General features: G+C 42.9%; 9 protein-coding genes and 1 non-coding gene across 10 annotated transcripts; 7 read left to right on the forward strand and 3 right to left on the reverse strand.

Moving 5' to 3' along the window:
- The first annotated feature begins 93 nt into the window (after nucleotides 1-93).
- Nucleotides 94-955, forward strand: LOC6576627 (60S ribosomal protein L21). Its single transcript, XM_002002580.4, has 2 exons — nucleotides 94-203; nucleotides 338-955. Exon 2 carries the CDS (start codon nucleotides 356-358, stop codon nucleotides 833-835), a length of 480 nt encoding a protein of 159 aa, XP_002002616.1. The 5' UTR covers nucleotides 94-203; nucleotides 338-355; the 3' UTR covers nucleotides 836-955.
- A 100-nt stretch (nucleotides 956-1,055) lies between these two features.
- Nucleotides 1,056-2,608, forward strand: LOC6576628 (zinc finger protein 271). The gene is made up of 3 exons (XM_002002581.4): nucleotides 1,056-1,236; nucleotides 1,310-1,689; nucleotides 1,749-2,608. Exons 1-3 carry the CDS (start codon nucleotides 1,117-1,119, stop codon nucleotides 2,545-2,547), a joined length of 1,299 nt encoding a protein of 432 aa, XP_002002617.1. The 5' UTR covers nucleotides 1,056-1,116; the 3' UTR covers nucleotides 2,548-2,608.
- LOC6576629 (RNA polymerase I-specific transcription initiation factor RRN3) lies at nucleotides 2,553-5,045 on the reverse strand. Its single transcript, XM_002002582.4, has 6 exons — nucleotides 4,557-5,045; nucleotides 4,013-4,494; nucleotides 3,459-3,953; nucleotides 3,226-3,404; nucleotides 2,914-3,163; nucleotides 2,553-2,853 (listed from the first exon to the last, which is right to left on the reverse strand). Exons 1-6 carry the CDS (start codon nucleotides 4,770-4,772, stop codon nucleotides 2,622-2,624), a joined length of 1,854 nt encoding a protein of 617 aa, XP_002002618.1. The 5' UTR covers nucleotides 4,773-5,045; the 3' UTR covers nucleotides 2,553-2,621.
- A 46-nt stretch (nucleotides 5,046-5,091) lies between these two features.
- On the forward strand, nucleotides 5,092-6,545 carry LOC6576630 (deoxynucleotidyltransferase terminal-interacting protein 2). Its single transcript, XM_002002583.4, has 2 exons — nucleotides 5,092-5,679; nucleotides 6,152-6,545. Exons 1-2 carry the CDS (start codon nucleotides 5,188-5,190, stop codon nucleotides 6,521-6,523), a joined length of 864 nt encoding a protein of 287 aa, XP_002002619.1. The 5' UTR covers nucleotides 5,092-5,187; the 3' UTR covers nucleotides 6,524-6,545.
- LOC6576631 lies at nucleotides 5,793-6,083 on the forward strand. Its single transcript, XR_047544.2, has one exon. It is a non-coding gene; the product is annotated as a small nucleolar RNA U85 (small nucleolar RNA).
- A 144-nt stretch (nucleotides 6,546-6,689) lies between the features above and the next one.
- Nucleotides 6,690-7,752, reverse strand: LOC6576632 (iron-sulfur protein NUBPL). Its single transcript, XM_002002584.4, has 2 exons — nucleotides 7,482-7,752; nucleotides 6,690-7,423 (listed from the first exon to the last, which is right to left on the reverse strand). The coding sequence occupies exons 1-2, from the start codon at nucleotides 7,648-7,650 to the stop codon at nucleotides 6,699-6,701; spliced, it is 894 nt and encodes a 297-aa protein (XP_002002620.1). The 5' UTR covers nucleotides 7,651-7,752; the 3' UTR covers nucleotides 6,690-6,698.
- A 247-nt stretch (nucleotides 7,753-7,999) lies between these two features.
- On the forward strand, nucleotides 8,000-10,350 carry LOC26527622. Its single transcript, XM_032728413.2, has 2 exons — nucleotides 8,000-10,160; nucleotides 10,221-10,350. The coding sequence occupies exons 1-2, from the start codon at nucleotides 8,082-8,084 to the stop codon at nucleotides 10,347-10,349; spliced, it is 2,208 nt and encodes a 735-aa protein (XP_032584304.1). The 5' UTR covers nucleotides 8,000-8,081; the 3' UTR covers nucleotide 10,350.
- Nucleotides 10,351-10,485: 135 nt separating this feature from the next.
- LOC6576633 (60S ribosomal protein L5) lies at nucleotides 10,486-12,288 on the forward strand. Its single transcript, XM_015165285.3, has 4 exons — nucleotides 10,486-10,589; nucleotides 10,766-11,029; nucleotides 11,097-11,534; nucleotides 11,963-12,288. The coding sequence occupies exons 1-4, from the start codon at nucleotides 10,587-10,589 to the stop codon at nucleotides 12,152-12,154; spliced, it is 897 nt and encodes a 298-aa protein (XP_015020771.1). The 5' UTR covers nucleotides 10,486-10,586; the 3' UTR covers nucleotides 12,155-12,288.
- Nucleotides 12,289-13,256: 968 nt separating this feature from the next.
- LOC6576634 (vacuolar protein sorting-associated protein 41 homolog) lies at nucleotides 13,257-19,321 on the reverse strand. The gene is made up of 12 exons (XM_002002586.4): nucleotides 19,212-19,321; nucleotides 19,036-19,155; nucleotides 18,810-18,980; nucleotides 18,630-18,747; nucleotides 18,215-18,568; nucleotides 17,818-18,145; nucleotides 15,059-15,124; nucleotides 14,600-15,001; nucleotides 14,354-14,540; nucleotides 14,065-14,298; nucleotides 13,876-14,002; nucleotides 13,257-13,809 (listed from the first exon to the last, which is right to left on the reverse strand). The coding sequence occupies exons 1-12, from the start codon at nucleotides 19,236-19,238 to the stop codon at nucleotides 13,436-13,438; spliced, it is 2,508 nt and encodes an 835-aa protein (XP_002002622.1). The 5' UTR covers nucleotides 19,239-19,321; the 3' UTR covers nucleotides 13,257-13,435.
- On the forward strand, nucleotides 16,282-17,646 carry LOC6576635 (beta-1,3-galactosyltransferase 6). Its single transcript, XM_002002587.4, has one exon. The coding sequence runs from the start codon at nucleotides 16,375-16,377 to the stop codon at nucleotides 17,527-17,529; it is 1,155 nt and encodes a 384-aa protein (XP_002002623.1). The 5' UTR covers nucleotides 16,282-16,374; the 3' UTR covers nucleotides 17,530-17,646.
- Nucleotides 19,322-19,551: the final 230 nt, after the last annotated feature.

The following is a 19,551-nucleotide window of genomic DNA, read 5'->3' on the forward strand; positions in this document are numbered from 1 at the left end:
ACAGCACGAAACTCACGACTTTTATCAAAATGAAAAAGAAAAAAAACTCAATATATATCGACCAATCAGCTCTGACCAGGGCCACACAGCACTGCCAGCCCTGCGAAAACGTCAAATTACAATGAGTGTGGCAACGCTAAACGGGTAGCCATCTTTCTTTCTTTCCCCAACTTCACGACCGCGTGGACGTCGATACGTAAAAGGTTAGCGAATATTTTGTAGAAAAATGCATTAAAATAGATTAAAATGCAGTTGAAACGCACCTTAAAATATTCTCGCGTGTGCCGTGCACATATACATTGTGTGAAATGTTGCTAAAAGTGTTTGTTTATTGCAGGGAACCACAGCCAACAAAATGACCAACTCAAAGGGATACCGTCGCGGCACCAGAGACATGTTCTCTCGCCCATTCCGCAAGCATGGTGTCATTCCCCTGTCCACATACATGCGCGTTTTCAAGAACGGCGACATCGTTGACATTAAGGGACACGGTGCCGTTCAGAAGGGTATGCCCTACAAGGCCTACCACGGCAAGACTGGCCGCATCTTCAATGTCACACAACACGCCGTTGGTGTCATTGTAAACAAACGTGTGCGCGGCAAGGTTCTAGCCAAGCGCATCAATGTGCGCATTGAGCATGTACATCACTCCAAGTGCCGTGAGGATTTCCTGCGTCGCGTCAAGGAGAACGAGCGTCTGCTCAAGGCTGCCAAGAAGGACGGCAAATGGGTGAACCTCAAGCGTCAGCCCGAGCAGCCAAAGAAGGCGCATTTCGTCAAGAAATTGGAAGAACCTATCGCCCTGGCGCCAATTCCATACGAATTCGTTGCCTAAGCGGAGTCGACGAAGAGAGATGTGTTTGTTTACGATTTGTAACAGTGTAGATTGATTAATTCTAAACTAAGTTTTAAATAGAATTGATTTTCTATATGATTGCCGTAAACAATCAGTTAACTTTTTTGTTTTTTCTCGTACGATTCGGGGTGAATGCAAATGCAGGAATAACGGGTTGCTATTGGAATAGGCGAAAACAGCTGTAATCGACATTCTTCTTCTTTCCAGTAGTTGAGTCGCTCGTGTTTTGCAAAGCAAGACAATAATTCTGAAAAAATAAAATGAAAAAGATTGAAAAATCGAAAAGTTTAAACACCTGTGATACATGCGGCAAGTGCTTTATGAAGCCAGCTTTGCTCCGTCGGCATCTAGCTGTGCACAGTGGCGACAAGGCATTTCCAGTAAGTTTTGCCATGTGCTCAGAAACCTTTCATGGATTTTTTCATGTGCTTATGATGCATAAATTTATTGCAGTGCGAAAGCTGCTGCAGTCGCTTCTCTCAAAAAAGTTCACTGCTACGTCACAAACGCATCAAGCATGATGTGGCAAAGGAGTGCGACGACTCCGACGTAGCGCAACATGCACTGGCTGCGCTGAAGCTGTTGCAAGGCAGCCATACGCCTACAGATAATGCGATTGCTACCCAAATGAAATCATTAGGTTCGTTAGGCTCACTGCGCACTCTGGAAGAGAAAGCATCTTGTAATGTAGTAGAACTGAGGGACAAGCTCAATCCAGCTGGTGAAGTCCATATTCTCATCACACAGCGCATAGTGCGACAGAAGCCCAATCGATGCTACTATGTCTGTGAATATTGCGCTAAGGAATTCAGCAAGAGTTACGATTTGATAAGGTAAGATTAACAACTAGGAATACACACATACACAAGAAATAAGCAACTGTGCTTGCCAGGCATCGTCGCTCGCACACCAAAGAGACGCCCTATCCGTGCAATCAGTGCTGCAAGCGGTTCGCCACTGAGAGCAAGCTCAACGAGCATAACAAACGCCTGCATGCTACTGTGAAAAAGCATGCATGCATCCAGTGTACTTCCAGTTTCAGCAGCAAGAGTAGGCTACACAAACATTTGGCTGAGAAACATCCTCATATGGTGCATAGCTGCACGCACTGTAGTCGAACCTTCCAATCGAAATCTGCCTATGAGGCACACATGAAACTAGAAGCAGATCCGATCAGAGGAAAACTCATCGAACTTTTGCCACAGCCAGTGCTGTCGCAGCGCAGCTACAAGTGCATCTACTGCGAAAAGCAATTTACACGCAAATTCAACTGCCGCACACACATGCTGCTGCATCTGCGGCGTTTGGTGGACCCAAAACAGATGAAACATAGTTGCCTGCAATGTGGCAAACAGTTCAAGCGACCCAACGACTTGGCCCGTCACTTGCTAACTCATTCGAAGCTTAAGCTGCACATATGCCACGTATGTCAAAGACGATTCACCCTAAAGTCCACATTGGCCAGACACCTGGAAACGCATCAGCCACAGCGGAGCAACGTTAATTGTCAAGTGTGCGGCAAGAGCTATGCCTCCAAGACATCACTGCAGCTACATCTGCGGTTGCACACCGGCGAACGACCCTTCAAATGTGAAATTTGCGGCGAAACCTTTCGTACATCAGGACACAGATTGGAGCATATGCGAGCCGAACGGCACAAGAATGCATCGTCCAATGCACTAATTCTTTGATCAAATTTGCATAACATATAAAAGTCTATATTTCATAAATACCAAATTACTATTACATCTATGTCCCCCACTCCTTATTGGTTGAACCCAGGTGAAGCACCATAGTAAAACTGTTTATCAAACTGTTGACTCTTGGACAGTTCGCTGATCTTTTGGCGCTTATCTGCCAGTATGAAGTCATCATCCTCAACCATTTCGGAATCGCCACGCTTGCGACGCACAGTCTCAATTGCAACATTCTCCGCCGACTCTTCCAGCTCATGTACTCTATAGACCAGATAGTTTGGCTCTATATATTTATTGGACCTGCAAAATTGACCAAAATAATAGTCGCATTCATATGGTCGAATTGGCTGGGCAACTTACAGTGGCAGAATGTATGGATCGAAGGGAAAGAACGTTTCAAGTGTTTCCTCTGGCATTAGCTTGTCATGGCCATAGATGGTAGCCAGCTTGCGACGTGCATTGCGCTCCAGCACAGTGTGACAATACGCCAATTGGTGGGTACGTGTGACGCCCGCAAATGCGGTTGCCACCGGTGGCAGGCAGTAGCGCAGTGGGTTAAAGTGGCACATTGCCAACCGGGACAACTGCAGTGTATTTAGCAAAGTCAAATCTAGAACAAACAAAAATACGAGTTAATATCAAAGAGTACACCGTTTAAACAAATGTAATTACTTTTATGATTAATCGTCAAATCGCGCGCACGAAAAGCGATTAAATAAAACATGGCCTGACAAACGGAGAAGAAAACCATGTTAGCTTTGAGGGAGCAGTTTTTGCTACTGAATTCATCCGAGTCATTAATGTAGTTATTTGCCCAGTTGCTCAGCTCCTTAAGGTAGTAGGTAATTGTGCTGAAATCAAAGAAATTTAGTATATAGTTACAAACAGGACAACAAGGGACCAACCTCAGCGGCACAAATTTTGCACGGGCCAAAAAGCTGGCAATATAACTAACAGCTGCATGACGTATGATTGAAGATACATTTGGATTCTGCACTTTTTGCCATAGGGATGTAAGAAAGATTTCTGCATAGGCTGGACGAATGCTGCACGCATGAAAAATTACGAATTGGACGTGATGTGTGTTGTGGCTGGGTAGCAGCACTTCATCAAATATGTGAACAAGCGTCTTAAAGAATCGAGTTTTGGCAACGCGCTGGTCATCGCTACAATCAGGTTGCGGACGGCATTTATCGTCCACAAACTTAAAGAGCTTCATTAAGCATATGTCCAGCATTTGTCCAATGGGATGCTCTAACGCTTGTGGAGGTTTAGGCGGAACGCTCACATCGTCCATTTGAAATATGGCCTCATCTTCCATCTTATCGTCTTCGTCATCGGTTTCCTCCTTGAGCGCTTCGATTTCATCGCGTGGAGCATTTACGTCCAGTATGAGGAGTCTGCCAAGAAAATTATATAAATTAAATGCTCTTCACATAAATCATCAGAAATTGCTTACTTTTGCAAAACCAGCTGCAGCAGTAGCTCCTCGAACACCGGCTTGTAATCCATCAGCCACAGCACATTATGCAAATAGCCAGCCGTGACATGAGCAGGCTTCTTAAAGTACGGAAATTTAGCTGCGATCGTATCGATGACCACGTCGAAAGCCATAGGCACAGCGGTTAGAATACGATTGAGTAAATTATGCACAGTTTCTAGTTCAGCCTTCACACGTTCCGATGGGCAACCTTCCAGCCATTCCGCGGACTCCTGATCACTAGGTATCCAATTTAAAATTAATTTGGTTATGCCAATTTGTATATACGAATTGTGTGCGATCATAACATCGATGCTAAATTCTGTGTAGGCTTGAATGGCGGCCGGGCTATACTTTTTCCAGTTAACCGACAGCAGGGCCTCAACAAGATTGGCAAAGTCCGGTGTCAAGCTGTGCACTATTTTCCGAGCATCTTTCATAATCTGCACGACTTCCTCATCCTTTAACAAGATGCGTAATTGAATGCAATATATAATATGCAATAATATTTTGCTTTACTTACACAGAGATCAGCTTCTCGAAGGAAGTATGTAAACTCCTGAATCAAATGAAAATTCTTTTCTTCCAATGCCACACGCACCGATTCAACGATGCCCTTTTCCTTGGGCGTGATGAAGCGCACCTTGTTAAGCGCCGCTGTCTTGATGCGCTCACGATCCGCACTGGAGAAGGACTTCAGTATGGATGTGTTGGTCGTTTTACTACTGTAGACAGACATTGCACGACAAACTGCTGTTTCTTATTTTTTTAATGTATTATTTCCTAATAATACGCAATTGCTTGTCCGACAAATGTTAAATAAGCTGGTTGTTACTAGCTGAGCTGTTTGCCGAGTATTTCCTGTCTTTCTAAGTTTTATAAATTAAACAACAACGAAAATACTCTAGAGGATACGTATTTAAGTAAACTGGCATTATATTTGGCTTTTTCAATGCTTATCGAAAAGATTTTGCTAACGTACGCTCGCAGCTGAAATCAAAACACGTGTGAAACATTTACAGTGTGCCCAGGTTTTGTTCATTTATTTGCGAATTGCCTATTTTACCAGTCACAACGATACGTCGACGGCAGACGTCAATAGTCGACGCTACATGTGTTGCGCGTAATTTTAGTTTGTGAACGAGATTTTAATAATGGCGTCGTTATTTGTGGTGGACACTTGTGGCGACCAGCAATTATTCAGTGGAGATGGTCTACAACATTCCGATGTTGTATATAATGAGATCTCCAAGGGCCGGGAACTGGCTGTTGATCAGGAGGCTAGCGAAGAGGAAGATGAGCAGGCTGATGAGGAAATGGAATTGTTTGGCGTCAAGTTAAGGTGTAAAGATGTTAGCAAAGTTCTTGCTACCGCACAGGGAACTACCAAACGACTGCCTTCCAAAGTAGCCCTCCAACTTGATGAGGTTACTGAGATGGTGAACGAAGCGGCACAAAATGCAGCCACGCACAAGTTACAAATGCGTCAGAGGATCACAGAAATCAACAGCGAGACGAGCGAGGATATACAAGTGCGAAAAATAAATCTCGAAAAAGATATGCAAAATACGAAGGACTTAAACGGCATCGAACAGCAGAAGGCATTACCCACAGTGTCCAGGCGCAAGCAGCCCATATTAAACAGAGTAAGTAACTACGTTGAGGTGGAAGATTATACTGGAGAAGCATCTATGATGACATATTCGACAACCGAAGCTACGACCAATGGGCGTAGCAAGTGCACACGTCTGCTGCTCGAGGCCACTGCTGTTACCCGAGACTCACTCACAGATAATAGCACAAGGTTTCGTCCGCTGTAATCTTAGCGGCCGCCTCGGAGTATGCGGCGGTTGCTGTAAGGCCAACGGAACAGCAATGCCATTTAACGCTAGACTGTTGTTTGCCATCGAGTCAAGGCAGATGATTTAGGCGTGGGCGCACAATTTTAACTAATCAATGAAACATAGTGCTATTGTCGCCCCAAAACACAGCAGTGGCCAAGGCAGACGTTGTTGCCACATTGATGACGTCTTTAGTAATCTGAGTGCTGCTGCTCCTAGTAAATGAATGCACCAAATTATGATTTCGTCTACAGAAACGTACTTGGTTTAATTACAGGCGGAACGTGCTAAGACGAAGGGCAGCGGCTGGTTTGATTTGCCGGCAACAGAAGTTACTGATGAAATGCGCAATGAGCTGAAGATTATACAAATGCGTTCGGTGCTGGATCCTAAACATTTCTACAAAAAGAATGATCTGAAGGTGCTGCCAAAATACTTCCAAATCGGCACAGTTCAGCCCTCGCCTCTGGATCATTTTGAAGAGAAACATATACGCAAGACCAAAAAGTCGCTGGTGGACGAACTGTTGGCGGATGAGGCCTTCCAAAGCTTTAATAAACGAAAGTATAAGGAGGTGATAATGCGAACAGATAAATACGCCCATCGCAAGGCCATGAAGAAAATGAAGAAGTTGAAGAAGAATAAATAAAAAAAACTTGTTGAAAATTATATATTAAAGCTAGTTTATAATGGAGGATCAGTCAAAGAATTTGTAGTTGAACTGTCAAAGTTTCAGAATTCCGTTTTTCAACCAAAGAGGATCGGCTATTATCATATTACTAAAGAATATATAGTTCTGATTACAGACGCTCGAATATTATTTTCTAGCATTTATTTGTATCTTTAGCTGTTTCATTTGTCTCTTGCTTCTCTTGCAATGTACTCCAAATCTGAAGCGCGAGCTTATTGAAGAGCTTTGCGTGTTCAGAGTCTGGATGCTTAATAACAACAGGTGTGCCCGACTCGCCGCAATCGGCTATATGTGAATCTAAGGGTAATGAGATGAGCATCTCTGGCAGCTTCGGATGTGAAGATCCAGTTACGGGTTTGAAAAACTCGATGTGATGATTGCAATTGTCACAGATGGAGTAACGCATGTTTTCAACCAAGCCGAGGATAGGTACTTTCAGTTTGTGGTACATCTCAGCGCCACGAATTGTGACATCGATGGCTGCCTTGTGCGGTGTGCTGACTAAGAGGACACCTGTAATAGGCGTGTGTTGTGTTAATGAGAGATGCACATCACCAGTGCCGGGCGGCGTATCTATGACCAGCACATCCAACGGACTCCAATCGGCGCCTTTGAGCAGGCGCTGTATGGCTGACATTACCAGCGGACCGCGCCAAATAATGGCCCCATCAGGCGGCGTAAGCATGCCCATTGACAGACACTTCACATTATAGTTCTGTGGCGGTATAATTTGATTCTTGTCATTGACACGAGGTTCGCTATGGAGGTTCATCATCAGTGGAATGGTTGGGCCAAATATATCGCCGTCCAACAACCCAACTCGCGCTCCTAGTTTGGCTAAACTACAAGCGAAATTTGCTGCAATAAATGTGTTACTTTGAGTACATTATTTTGACTTCAAATATTCAACACCCACCTGCTACAGTGCTCTTTCCTACACCACCTTTTCCAGATGCTATAACAATTATGTTGTTGACGCCGGGCAGTGCTTGCCGCTTGGGTAAACTGCGCGCCATCAGAGCCGCTTGATGATCCTTGAGCTTTGTTGAATAGCTGCGCTGACACAAGCGCATCAATAAAGCCATTGCTACTGGTGCTTTACCAGCTACTTAAAATAGTCCACTTGCTTTACTTTTAAAAATGGTCAAGTCGTTACGTTGTCCAACTCGTCAAATAGTGATGGGTAAAAGTTACCGATAGTGCATATGCAGGCATAGAGTAATTACCTTAATATTAAATATAACATGCAATGTCTCTTCTTATTGTTCTAAGAAAACGATTAATAACCGTGGATAAAGCTCTAAGATATTAAACATATATAATTATATTGCACGGTCATGTTTAAAAAGAATATGTGTTCTACCGGCTTAATCATGAACACTTGTCGATACTTAAAATATAGTCATCGCGGTTTTAAAATGCCGCTTCAAATTATATGCATATTGGTCACATTGTACGTATGTTTATTATTTCGCTAAATTGCATTTGAATATTATTCAACCTAAAAAATTTAATCATGGATGTGGACGAAGATATCGAAACTGTTAATGTGGAAAATGATGATGATATACTTTGGTCCATTGAAGATGACACATTGTTCCAGCCATGCGGTCTGATATGTCACTCTTCATCCAGTAACAACAAAACAAAATCTGTCTTCGTTACGTGGAATGAATATTATTTGCTGAATTATCGCTTTAAGAAATCGAAGAAAACCAACAGAATGGAAATGACGAAGGTTCGCATTCCACTACCAAAGGGAAGTCATCTGCGCAGTATTCACATGCTGGAATACAACACCCTGCTGCTAATGTCGGACGGACGAGTTCATTGTTTTGGCTCGATCAAGTCACTGCATCTCATATCCTGGTTGAGAGGTGTGCGTGCTTTTGCGCGCACTCATGAAGGATTCAGCGTGGTGCGCTACGATGATGATACTCAGAAGTTGCTGCTGCAAGTTTATGTGGATTTGCCCAGTTTGGGCAAGGGCGATAGCACTCTACAGTACAGCTACGACATCACTTATGACGAACAAAATATATTTCAATGCGATTGGCAGAACGATTCCTATACCTTGCTCACGGTCACCGTTACGCAGGAGCACGAGAAGTTCATGCAGTGTCTCTTCGGAGCAGCAGCAGTTGCTGATAAGCAAATACACTTATTCAGCATTGCGGGTCACATATTTGCTTTAACTCCACAGGAGGCGGATGACGATGAAAATGTGGACACGGAGCTGGCTTACCACATTGAGCTAATCTGCATATATACCACATCCGTTCTTTTTATGCGTTTGCTACCCGCACAGAATTTGTGCTTAGTTTACCTGAGCTGCGGTACTGTGGACATTTGGTACATGTCTCAATTGATAGGCATAAAACAACGTCAGATGCATTATACTGGCAGCGAGTGGTTAGACTTTGATGCCAGCTGCGACAACGGCGATTTCTACTACACGGATGGAGAGCAGCTAGTACGTTTGAGATTCCAGTATGACGCCCAACTAGATGATTGCCAGGTGCAGCGATGTGTGAAGTCTGTGCCCGGCATGCAAGCCTGCGCCTGGGTGCAGCACATTGAGCAGCTCGTGTGCCTCAGCGACAATAACATTTTCTATCGGATCGCATTTAGTGTGGATCAGCTATCAGACGAAAGTGCGGACACGGAGCCTGGTGTCATGCGTGATCTTACACCGACAGCCATGGACCAACTGCGCCGCAATGCTCAAGTTCTACAGCAATATGAAAAACAACCAAATGAACTTATGGCAGCAATACAGCGTGAATATGAAAAACAACAACTGGTTGCAGTTGCTCGCAACGAAGCCAGCTTTGAGGGCAGCTTAGAAGCAACGTTAGAGTTCCGCAGACAGCTGCCACTCTTTGGAGTTGAGGTACTGCTATTGCATACAGCCAGACAGGCACAACTTGATAGCACTGGCATTTATGCTATATTGCAGCTAAGGTTTAATGACTGCCAAAAGTTGCTCAATAGCAGCCACTGGCAATTGATGGTCTATCACGGACATAATGTCCATGTGCATCGAATACCCACGGATTTGTTGTTGAGTCGCAAATGTAAAATTATAATACCATTGAAGAAAGTTTTCAAAGAACGATTGCCCGAATTTACGATTAAACTTGTTGCGTTTCTGGAGCTGCACACACAACTAAGCGCAGTCCTGCTGCCATTTCAAGTGCAGGAGCACGGCGATACATATCGCGCGCTATTTAGTGGACAGCTTTGCTCCTTAAATCTGTTTAATAAACCGAAGTTGTCAGATATTTTGCTTAAACCAATCAAGCGGAAAATGCCTAAAGTTGAGCATAAGATGCTGTCGCCTTGTTGCCTTTCTTTAGAGCAAATTGCTGATATTTGTAATGCCAATGTCAGGATTGAAAATAATATGCTAGACTTATACTTTCTAGATAGTAAATTAACCATTTCTAGCAGCGTAGACGAGAACAAAACAGTTTTAACCATACAAAGTGAAGATGTTACGGCATTGTATCATCTCAAGCAACATTTATTTTTGAATGTGGATCCAGAAAATGAGCCTTCAACAGGAGACGAAGCGGCGCATTTAAAAATTTTGGTAAATATAATATGAATTCAAAATATCCATTCACTTCAAGTAAAAAATTATTTTTCACAGAAATTACAACATGAAATTGATCGGTTTTATGGCGCTCAAAATACTGAAGAGGAATTTGAAGTGAATGCCCAAATACATTTAGAGTCATTGTTACTAAAATATAATACAATACGTAATACTGTTTTTTAAATTCACCAGACTTTTAAATTATCAATTTCCGCGCGCTCATTAAAAATGTTAGCACCAACACGCCATCTAGCGTATTTTCTATACGCACACAAAGTTAGCTGCGAGTGAAACGTCAACGTTGAAAAATACGACCCTGCATCTAAGCGGCCTGTCAGCTTCTTCCTTTTTCTTTTTCACCTACGTGTGAAGACATCGCGTATTTTGCGTCGGTGTTTGATTTTCATTAAAAAGTGAAAAATGGTGAGCACAATCAATGAAATAACCCTACAAACGTCTCAAATGAAGTGTTGCCAAGTGAAAATATGTCGAACAAAACCAAAGCGGCCATTGATGCAGCTTTATTTGAGAGATTAAACTTGTGGGTTTCATGCCAGAACTGATATCCAATATTAATTTGTGTTTTGTGTGGCTTACAGGGTTTCGTCAAGGTAGTCAAGAACAAGCAGTACTTCAAGCGCTACCAGGTTAAATTCCGCAGGCGTCGTGAGGGTAAAACTGATTACTATGCCAGAAAGCGTCTAACCTTCCAGGACAAGAACAAGTACAACACTCCCAAGTACCGTTTGATTGTGCGCCTGTCCAACAAGGACATCACCGCCCAAATCGCCTATGCTCGCATTGAAGGTGATCGTGTTGTCTGCTCGGCTTACTCGCACGAGCTGCCCAACTATGGTATCCAGGTAAATTGATAGAAATTTTTATAATGCAATGCAACATGCAAGCTAATGTTTACAACAAATTTTATAGGTGGGTTTGACCAACTATGCCGCTGCCTACTGCACTGGCCTGCTAGTTGCTCGTCGTCTGCTCAACAAATTGGGCTTGGACTCTCTGTACGCTGGCTGCACCGAGGTCACCGGTGAGGAATACAACGTTGAGCCCGTCGATGATGGACCAGGAGCATTCCGTTGCTACTTGGATGTTGGTTTGGCTCGCACCACCACCGGTGCCCGTGTGTTCGGCGCCATGAAGGGTGCTGTCGATGGTGGTTTGAACATCCCCCATTCGGTGAAGCGTTTCCCAGGCTACTCTGGCGAGACCAAGAGCTTCAACGCTGATGTGCACCGTGCCCATATCTTCGGTCAGCATGTGGCTGATTATATGCGCACTCTGGAGGAGGAGGATGAGGAGGCTTTCAAGCGTCAGTTCAGCCGTTACATCAAGTTGGGCATCCGCGCTGACAACGTAAGTGAAATCTATATTTGATATGAGCTGAGCTAGACGTCCATTTTCAAAATTACTGCTGCGTATTTATTGTTCACGCTGTCTGTGCCAAAGATGGACCACATTGAAACTGTAACCCGTGTTCGTGGCTCTACCTCTAATAATAGGTTGAATTCTCTGAAACGGTTGCACAGACCTATCGTATATAATATGTATTTGATATAAGTTATTGACGTCCATTTTCAAAATTACTGCTGCGTATTCATTGCTGACGCTGTCTGTGCCAAAGATGGACCACATTGAAACTGTAACCCGTGTTCGTGGCTCTACCTCTAATAATAGGTTGAATTCTCTGAAACGGTTGCACATTTCTCAATATAAAGAAAGATATTTGTATATTTTGTAATTGAATGATCTAATTTGAATTTATTGCATTTATTTGTTGACAGATTGAGGACATCTACAAGAAAGCCCATCAGGCCATTCGCAATGATCCTACCCCGAAGAAGGTCGCCAAGAAGTCGACTCCAGTTAAGAAGAGGTGGAACGCCAAGAAACTGACGAATGAGGAACGCAAGGCCAAGGTCGCCGCCCACAAGGCTGCTTATGTGGCTAAGCTTCAGTCCGAGACTGAGGCATAAGTGCATTTGACTATCGTTTGGAGTGTGTGTATTGGGGGTGAAAGAAGAAATAAACACAAACAGTTGTAATAAAAAACAATTGCCAATATGTCATGCATAAATTGTAAGTTTCTATTAAAGATCGTTTTTATTAATTCTTCATATCCTTGCAAGGGTGTTCGAGTTTAGGCTATGCAAATTAAATTATTCTTTATATCCGCTCTATGAGATTGGTTATTTCGCTACTATTGAAGTTGGAAAAATTCCATTAAAAGTATTTTACTTGAACTGGAGTGTATTATTTCTCGATATTTTTAGAGCTAGTAAGCTTGAACAGCGCAAAAGGTCCGTGGTACGTCGCGTCTGCGGCGTGGAGCAAATGCTAAAAAAATGTATGTAGCTTGAATAGAGTTTTGCTGATCGGGATTAACAAGCTGAGGTGGTGCAGTGATAGCAGTGCAGACCAGTTAAACAAGACTTCTCAGGTTCAGTTTCCAGCGAGGACCAAAATTTTTAATTATCAAAAAAATGCATACTGTATATATAAGAGGTTTTGTAAGTCGAGGATTAAGAGCTACAATGGCGCAGTGGTTATGTGTCAGGTCGGTCGAGGGTCGTGACATTCCCCCAGGTTCGAATCTCACGGCAGCAAAAGCTGTGTAAGTAAGTAAGTTTGGCGGTAAGTCATCTAATTTAAATTAATCGTGTGAGTAATCTAATATTTCTTCTCTTCCTCCTCCTCTCAGAATTGTATTCCTCCTCATGATGTTCTATCTCCTCTCCACTCTCCCTCTCTAGGCTAAAGCGTATAAGGCAATTGGCGGTCACAACAACAAACAAACACACACAGCTGTGTTTAAAAAAAATCAAAGTAATGTAATGTTGTATTCCTGATTGTTATTATCTATCCTCTCCTCTCTTACAAAAAGCATTCCTTCCTCTTATATTCACTGCCAGCAAAAACGTGTGGTGTGGGTAAAAACACTCTTTCAGCTGTGTTTAAAAAAGTTTTTTTTTTTTTGTTCTTCCAATTTGTCTCTCGTCCCTGTCTCCGCCATTTATTATATAGTAGACAGTACCATTGCGATTTTTAAATTATCCGTTATAGCAAAAACACAACAAATATAATATAGCAATATTGCTGAAGCGCGTACAATATAAATTCTCGCTTACTGGACTTTATTTTGTATTAAATTAATAAATAAATAAACATATACATAAAAGCAAAGCTTAAAGCTATCAATTTACACATTGCCGCTTTCAGATTTTCCATTTACAGTCGTTTTTGTCTTTCAATGATGATTAGTCGTCGTCCTCCAATATGCTATCCCAGTCCAAGCATTGGTCGCAACGATTGTCGATCATGCAGTTGTTGTGGTAAATGTGGCCACAGTTAAATATGGTAAGGCCGTTGGGCGGCGCAGTGTCCTTCACGATCACCGGACGACTGCATTTGGGACACACCTTATCATAGGATACCTGACGCCCGCGTCGTTGCATGGCCACTACCTCGGCGTGTGTGTCAAAGTAGTCGGTCAACTGGATTTTATGGGCAATTTCGTGCACCTGCTCCTCGAGATTGTAATGCCACAGCATCTGAACAACAGATTGATGAAGATTCGGTATTGCCTGGCCGAGTTTGATCTTATTGACAACCAACACGGGATCCACATAGTCTACAAACGAAGATCAAGAGCTTCCTTAGCTAATTGAATATGGTAAACACAAATCGCACAACTTACCAACAATGCCATCCAGTACTTTGGTTACTATTTCAGGCTGTTTGGTGGATTCTTCGATGAGTATGTTCCAAAGATCCTCATCATTGTGCTCCTTGCAAAACTCAATGCCCATCTCAATGTCCTTTATCTGTATGCATGGTAAATGCATTCATTAAGCAAAACGTTATATTGAAAGTCTTATAAACTTACGCTGTGGATGATTATGTTTAGCGCCTCCACGATGCTGCCCATGCGACCCAATAAGTAGACCATTTCTGGATAAAACTCTTCGCGTTTACATATCGCCAGCGCCTCTTGTATCACATAGTCATTAGAACGGCGTAGAAAGGGCAGCAATTTGGTTCGATCATATTTGGCATACAGAGCAACTAGTCTATTGTGGAATGTGCCCTGACTGCTGATCTTATCTAGCGCATCCAGATACTGAAATAAAGTAGAGTTCAGCATTGAATAGACTACATTGTTTCCTATTACTTACCCAATAAAGGTACTCCTGATTCTGTTCCAATTGATGAACAACCACTTCTGGTTTTATTTTATTCTTATCTAATAATATTTTAAAGGCACGTTCGCGATCCAGTTGTATGAGTGGAATGATTAGTTTAGAGATAACATCGTACAGCTCAAAGCGCCGTATTAGCTCAAATACATCTTTATTCTGCAATCTGTAAGAGAGTTGAGAGTTACAACACACAATTTAAAGATAATGTGATCTGTGGCTTACTTCAAGTACATGCGCAACGCGCTTTCGTAGTCGCCCTGGTAGGAGTAGAGCAGTGCCAAGGACTCGAGCAACTCGTTCGCATTCTGTTTGCGGAAATGATCATGTATGGCATTTATGACAGCCAGGCCATCGTACAGCTTGGGCGGCCACTCCTTGATCAGATTTAAAAAGCCATGCACATCAAACTTGAGGAACTCATAGAGCACCATTTCGTAGACATGGGGATCTAGTTTACAATCATCCGAGGTGGGTAAATATGCGCTCACGCAACGCAATTGCTGACACTTGACAAACTTGAAAACCTCCTCCTCCCACAGAGCCTTATTGTTGCCCAGCACACGAAGACAAAGCTTGGCAGCGTCTTCGTACTGTTTCATGGTCAGCAAATGGTTTATATACCGCCTTTGAAAATCATCTGATGACAGTAAATTATTTAATTTAATTTCGTTAATTTCTTACCTAGCTACATAGAGCATTGGTATTGTGCTTCCATGTGAACAAACCTCCATGGCTTCTTCGAATTTGCTGCAAAGATAAAAAAAAACAAGTAAGAACGTTGCAGTCGGGCGTTACCGACTGCGGAATACTCATTCACATCCCATCAACAATTTAGTAGTTAAGTTTCGCTCTAATACTGCAGAATATACAGGTTTTTCCGATTTGCCACGCCCCAACTAGGCGTAGACACCTCATTTTTGGTCAGTTTTTAGAAAGAGATAACAGTACCCTAACTGCAAAGTTTGAATGCTTACCCTCAAGAAAGGTGAAAATTACAGGGTATTTTTCGATATGCCACGCCCCTAAAGAGGCGTAAAAATTATTTTTGGGGAATCGATAGAGGAGGCTACCAGTAACTCAACTATCCAAATTTGAAGCTTCTAGCTATTATACTTTAGGAGATATAAACTTTTGCGGTTTGCCACGCCCCCTGTGGGCGGACATATATCCGACAAAACTTTTTGGTCTTGGGTGATCAGTCCGAGTATATATACAAAATTTGAGGTCTCTGCCATCAATAGTGTCCAAAATATAGGAGAATTTAAAAAATCACTATATCTTCAGGTCCGATTTGCCACGCCCCCAATGGGCGTAGATTTATAATTTATCTTCAGACTTTATAGAATCATACCATTAGCTGACGTGCAAAATTTCAGCATTCTAGGTTTACAACTTTAGGAGATACAGTTTTATCCGATTTGCCACGCCCCCAATAGGCGTAGATATATCCGCCATAGCTCGTGATCTTGGGTGGTCAACGCAGACCTACATACCAAATTTCAGTTTTCTAGCTCTTCAACAAACATGATTTCTGGTATATCGATTTGCCACGCCCCTAGTGGGCGGATCGGGAAAATTTTAACACTTTATAAATCGGAGATATACACGAGTATGTGTTCCAAATTTCAAGTCTCTAGCTTCAATAGCGCCGAAATAGATTGCGTTCATACGGACAGACGGACAGACGGACGGACGGACAGACGGACGGACAGCAAGACGGACATTGCACAAAACCAATATACTGATTCACTTTCGTGAATGAGTATAAAAAAATAGAATTAACATTAATTTACGATCAAACATTTTACAATATGTATAACCACTGTGCATCACGGACTGTTGAAATTATCGATAAGCTAAACCCTTTTATATGCTGCGATAACTCTTGCAAATATCGATAGACCGACAGAAGTATCTGCGCTCAGCTGTTTATAAAATTGGCGTCAAGAACTCACATTTTTCTTGGCTATTCGGAAATTTGTATTTATTACTGCAAAATGCGTCGCATGAATAACCTGGTTACGCTCTTTACGGCTATAACAGCGTTCTTTTTTGGCAGTTTTATTACACGCATTCTAAGCACCGTCGACAAATGTCCGGCACACCGCAGTGGCGTTGTCAAACTTGAGCCACATCCGGATCTATTTTTAGTGATACTAGTGTTGAGTGCACCGGACAATGCCGAGCTACGGCAAAGCATGCGCGATACTTGGCTGAGACTGGGGCAGCCACTAAACCAACCATATTTTCCCGAGGAGCAAATCTACCTGCCAAAGTATAGTAAAGCCGGCGGGCATTTGCAAATGGAAACGGTTGAAACGCAGGCGCAGCGCCTGATGCACTACATAAAGTGGCAAAAGGAACTGACAAAGATGGACCAACCACGTGTGCAACGCAACATCAAATTTAAGCATCTCTTTGCCATTGGAACTCAGCAAATGAGCGGCATACTGCGTGGCGAATTGGAGCGTGAGCAGCAGCAGAATAAAGATTTGCTACTGCTACCACGCCTGCACGATGACTATTTGAATCTGACTGAGAAGCTGATTCAATCGCTTGATGCGCTCACGCGTTTTTACGACTTCTCCTACTTGCTTAAGGTGGACGATGACACCTATGTGAAGCTGGACAATCTGCTCAACGAGCTCGTCTCATACGACCGGAAACTCTTGAGAAACAGAGCAGACTATGGGCATGACCCGCAACCAGAGCTCTATTGGGGCTATTTTAATGGACGAGCTACCATCAAGACCAAAGGACGTTGGCGTGAGCCCAATTATTATTTAAGCAAGAATTACATAAACTATGCCCTGGGCGGCGGTTATGTACTCTCCCGTAAACTATGCGAGCATGTAGCCAACCATTCCGATCTACTGTCAATGTATGTCTCGGAGGACGCATCCCTGGGCACCTGGTTGGCGCCACTACGTCATGTTTATCGCTGGCATGATCCACGCTTCGATACCGCCTACACGCCGACAAAGTGTCATGCCTATCATCTGGTGCTGCACAAGCGCAATCAGCGCCACATGGATGATCTCTATGCAAACAAATTGTGCACCCATGAGGTTCCCGGCCAGCGGGTATTTGTTTCCTACTATTATGATTGGACGAAGCCTGCAGACAGATGCTGCGATAACGTTGTAACTTAATTGCACACAATTGAGTGCTCCATTGCCAAAGCTAGAAATTATGTTTTATCATTTTAAGATATTTATTCAGGAATTACTATGTAAATAAATTGCTCCTGTGGCAGCAGTATTATCAAATTGGAGGATTGAATGTGAATCTCTGAGCTCAAATCGAATAAGGAATTCGGCTAATATGTATAAGAAATATGAAGAAATTGAATGTTTGTATCGGACTGGATGGACTTATGACTATGATGATCTGTAACCCAAAATTAGACTAGGCTAACAATAAGGAATTAGCTGACTTACTTGTGCTCGATTAGCCACTCCACACGATCGTCCGTTTCAATTAGGCTGGCCACCACAATATCTTTGGGTGCTACAATGTAGTAGCGATTCTCCTCAATGATGCAACCCAGGCTGTAATCATTGACCGTGTACTCCTCGAAGCCGCGCAAGGTGAGGCTGTCTGTGCACACCTCTTCGGAGGTATTCATTTTGTACTCGATGACGCACAGCAGTGGCCGCTGTGCTTTATAGTTGGGACTGCGATCCTTTCGGTAGCCTAGCACAACCAACTGGCTGGCAGCAAGCGGAGCCAGTCCGCAAATGTAGAAAGTCGTTTGAAACGTGGAGACTGACAAAGATAAAAATGTGAACATATTATAAAACTGATGGAATATTTTCATGGAATTATTGTACGCACTTGGATCAACAACGAAACCGGGCAGATTGCTCGAAGATGCTTCAATGCTGTTACGCTTGCGTATAACACAAATTCGAATGGTGTCCACCCAACCGATGAGCAGCGTGTTGGCATTGGACCAGCGCAGGTGACATCGGAAGTTTTCGAGACGTGCCTCTGCCGGAACCTCCCATTTCATAAGGCCTAGTGAGCATTTCTCGCTTAGATCATATACGCGCACGCCCAAATGACTGGCCCACGCGACAAAGTTACCCTGCCAGCAAATGGCCAAAACGTTTCCCTCCACAGAACACAATTCGCTGGGCTTTAGTTTCTTGAGTAAATTGCGCTCATAGAGCGTGAGCTTGTCATCACCTAAAATAGATCCACAAGTATAAAGAGTGAAGAGAGGAGTTCTGTATAGTCTTTATCTTACCGACTATGAATCGTCGCACACCCGATTTGACTTCGGGATCAAGGGCCACCGCCTTTATAAACTTGCCAAAACTGAGGTTTTGATTGTTCTCGCAGCTGAACAAGCCCGTAATATTGACCTACAATTGTTAATCATCATTGTGTAGTACTCTCAATTATCAACATTCTTTTAGTGACTCACGCGTCCGTCGTCAGAGCATGTCGCGACATATTCGCCCTTAGGATCTACATCAATGTGATTAACAGCTACGGTATGTGTGTGACGATCCCCGTTGCTCAGGTTGGAGTCCACTGAGTTGCCTTGGTGATCCAGAAGGTAGACACGCCCTCGGAATGTACCAAATATGAGAAACTACAACACGATCTCAACTTCATTTTAAATATTTCGAAAACTAACTAAAAGTTACCTTTGGATGGATGGCACTGCATGTAACAACGTCCGTGTTGAGTATATTACTCAGATCGTTCCCAATGCGCTGGTACTTGAACTTTGGCTCCATCTCCTCCTCCTCATCGGTGCCCGAGTCCTAAATAGACGGCACATCTTATGAAACGGTTAAACAAATGTTTATAAATCACTTACGCTATTAACTGGCAAAGTATCGGCCATTTTTCTAAGCTTTTTCGCTGGGATTCGCTTTCTTATCAAGACATCTTTAAGCTAAAGTGTGACCGTACTCTGCATTCAACAGCTGTTTTTGCCATTCACCCCTTTCATTGGCCTTTAGCTGTGTAATCGAAGGTAACTCTGCAGTATATATATCGATTCTTGTGTTTACACCCACGCGCAAGTATAAATCCAACAGAAATTTGTACATATCGATAGTTAATTAGCTACCCGCCCAACTTGAAAGTTCTGCATTCGAAATTCGTTTTGAATATTTTCTTTTATATATTTGTATATATATTTCTAAAGTTTTATT

The sequence above is a fragment of the Drosophila mojavensis genome, unplaced genomic scaffold, assembly GCF_018153725.1.
Source record: "Drosophila mojavensis isolate 15081-1352.22 unplaced genomic scaffold, ASM1815372v1 contig_36, whole genome shotgun sequence".
NCBI lineage: Eukaryota > Metazoa > Arthropoda > Insecta > Diptera > Drosophilidae > Drosophila > Drosophila mojavensis.